General features: G+C 37.5%; 1 protein-coding gene across 1 annotated transcript in view; it reads left to right on the top strand.

Moving 5' to 3' along the window:
- Positions 1 to 3,053, top strand: part of aco1 (aconitase 1, soluble) — a gene marked incomplete in the record, with an annotated part of 30,955 nt that overhangs the window by 14,871 nt on the left and 13,031 nt on the right. The window contains 4 exon segments of the mRNA XM_014017465.1: positions 440 to 540; positions 706 to 822; positions 2,341 to 2,500; positions 2,583 to 2,718. Of these exon segments, the coding sequence (XP_013872919.1) occupies positions 440 to 540; positions 706 to 822; positions 2,341 to 2,500; positions 2,583 to 2,718 (514 nt within the window).

Here is a 3,053-nt window from a genome sequence, read left to right as displayed (position 1 = left end):
CTATAAAATCCCTGATATGCTGGCACCACTTTTTAGGTTTATACATTTTTAAAATAATTACTCTAAGCTATTATTCTCCATTTACCTCTGAAAATCTGGGGTTTTGTCAGTATTGCTTTTAACCCCGAAATTATAAGGCAACAAAGTACACTGCTCAAAAAAATAAAGGGAACACTTAAACAGCGCATGATAAGTCCAATTAAATCAAATTTTTGTGAAGCACATTCAACTCTGTACAGAACAAAGTACTCAGTGCGAATATTTCATTGATTAAGATCGGGAGTTAGCGTGCGTTGTTTAAGTGTTCCCTTTATTTTTTTGAGCAGTGTATAATGATTATCCAGATGCCTGAATACAACTTAAGAACACTGTTCATACTGCGTTGACCCGTTCTCTGATTGGGTTAAAAGAATTATAGTCTGACTTTGTCTTGTTTCAGGACGAGAGGCAGAAAAGCTGTCCTACATCACGAAGTACCTGAAGGCAGTGGGAATGTTTCGAGATTATAATGATGCTGCTCAGGATCCAGATTTCACTCAGGTCAGGCTTTTTTGCTRCATTTAATTATTTTAGTTCATAAATGTTTCCCAATAATAATTTTAAAGTTTTTAACTTTCAATAAAAGTTTTAACCGGCATGATTCATAGCGATCAGGCAGATTTATAGTAAAAGCAGTAAARTAAACGTGTCTGTTTTCTCACTCAGATCGTAGAGTTGGATCTCAGCTCTGTGGTTCCCTGCTGCAGCGGACCCAAAAGACCACATGACAGAATTCCTGTTTGTGACATGAAAAAAGACTTTGAAATGTGTCTGGGAGCAAAGGTGGGTTGTAGCAGGGCTACATTTTAACTGGATGTCTACTTTAATCAAGTTAAATGCAAAGGCTTTATGTTTCCTTCTCACAAAAAGGAAAAATCCTTGTCAGAAGTGTAAACCAGCAAATACAGTTTCAGTTCCAGTAAAACTTCTCTGTGAAGGTGTTCTTTCAGCTCTTTATTCTGTCTGAAACCTCACATTCATGAAACTGAACCATTTCATTTAACAACCAAAAGTCTGCTCATGTAAAACTAAAACTAAATAAATGAATAAGATACAGAAATTACATCCATCCATTATTTATTTATTCCTTCATTTAACCAGGAAATCCCCAGTGAGATTAAAGACCTTTTTCAAGGGAGTTCTGGCCATGAGGCAGCAAAGGTTTACATTTACATAYAGTTACACAATTAAAATACCATACAAACAATAAGAAATGGGACAAAGAGGAAGAAGTTATTTTAAAGCAAAGAGTAAGAATCAACACGTCTCTGTGTGATTAGATCMCAGATGTAAGATGGTAACAACCCAAGAATGGTCTTATAAATAAAAGTTTACCAAGGTCCCAACCTCCTGATGGACAAAGGCCATCCCACTCGASTGTACAGATCACAGTGATGGGTCGAGGCTTTACAATCCAGAACAAACCTCAGAGACTCATGATAGACAGCATCAATTGTTTGTAAGATATTGTGCTGAGGCATTCATATATAACAAGTCTCCATAATCTAAAATAGAAAAAAATGTCACTGTGACAAGCTGCTTTTTAACCTTAAAAGAACTATTTATTTTATTTTGAAGTAAAGAAGCCCAGTTTGAGGCCTCCGTTTTCAGTTGTCCCCCTCCTACAGCGCTGCCATTGGCAGTATCACTCCACCCACTGTTAACAATAGGTATTAATTAGGTGTAAACAATAGCCATGTGATGTGAGTATCAGTCACCTGGAGGCAGGACTTAAAAGCCTGAATTTTGCCTGAAACTCTCAGACTGAAGAAGTCTCTTGGAGGAGAGACGAAACGTTTCATTAAAGAAGAACCCGTCCAGAAGACCTATACAATTTTTTTCTTTTTGATTTTTTACCTGGATTACTGAGATGCATCAGGACAAGCCCAGTTTGAGTTTAAGTTTTTTCACCATGTGTCCCATGTCTGGGTGATGGACATTCAGCTCCTTCTCTGTCCATATGACTGATCTAAAACATACTTTTTTCCAAAACTGCTCTAAAATAAAAATTAAATGAAGTCGTACTCGGATAATAATCAGAAATCATAGCTGCAGAGAAAAACRACATTGAAACCATTTTGTAATTTAAACCAATGCCTGCAAACGTTTCATTACTGTTGCTGTTTTTAGGAAATGCATATAATTCTTGACATAATCAGCAAACAGCCAAGTCGAGATGTTCAGTTTTAATATGAACCAGCTGATTGGATGTTTTCAAAGAGTGGGAAGTTGATATTTTGTTTCAGTTGTGCACAGCTTCATAAAATATAGCTTGAATTTTGTTTTTTTCTGTGACCTTAGCAAGGGTTTAAGGGTTTTCAGGTGTCCCCTGAACGCCACAGYGCTGTGATCCCCTTCAACTTCGGTGGGAAGGAGTACCTGCTGAGTCATGGCTCAGTGGTGATCGCTGCAATCACCAGCTGCACCAACACCAGCAACCCCTCCGTCATGCTGGGAGCAGGTAGATTTACTTTGTTGTTACTGCTAAATATTACATATTTGATTGTAACTCAGAGTCTAATAAATGACTTCTTTGATTCCAGGACTCCTTGCTAAGAAAGCAATAGAAAGTGGTTTGAGTGTGAAGCCATACATAAAGACGAGTCTGTCACCAGGCAGTGGAGTGGTAACCTACTACCTGAAAGAGAGTGGAGTTATGGATTACCTGTCTCAGCTGGGGTGAGCTGCTCATACCTCTGTTGCATCTGAAATCTGACTTTATTCTTCAAAACTAAAAGAGAACGGTAGGGCTGCACAGTATATCGGAAATGTATCGTCGTCACGATAAAAGCGATGCAATTGCAAAAAACTACATAAACTGAAATAAATGGTTGACTCAAAAGTTAGCATTTTTATGCGTTTTGTCACTCAGATGGAAGTTTGAAGTATTTCACCAATCAAATGGAGCCCTTCATGCATTTGGTCTATTGGACCAAATACATCGACACTGGACTCTTCGTGTTTTTGAAAAATTCATGCTAGAATTGAAATAATTAGTTTATTTATTTATTTAT

This window comes from Austrofundulus limnaeus, unplaced genomic scaffold (assembly GCF_001266775.1).
Source record: "Austrofundulus limnaeus strain Quisiro unplaced genomic scaffold, Austrofundulus_limnaeus-1.0 Scaffold169, whole genome shotgun sequence".
NCBI classification, from domain to species: domain Eukaryota; kingdom Metazoa; phylum Chordata; class Actinopteri; order Cyprinodontiformes; family Rivulidae; genus Austrofundulus; species Austrofundulus limnaeus.
Note: the sequence above shows the minus strand (reverse complement) of the source record. Positions and strands in the feature narration are given on the sequence as shown.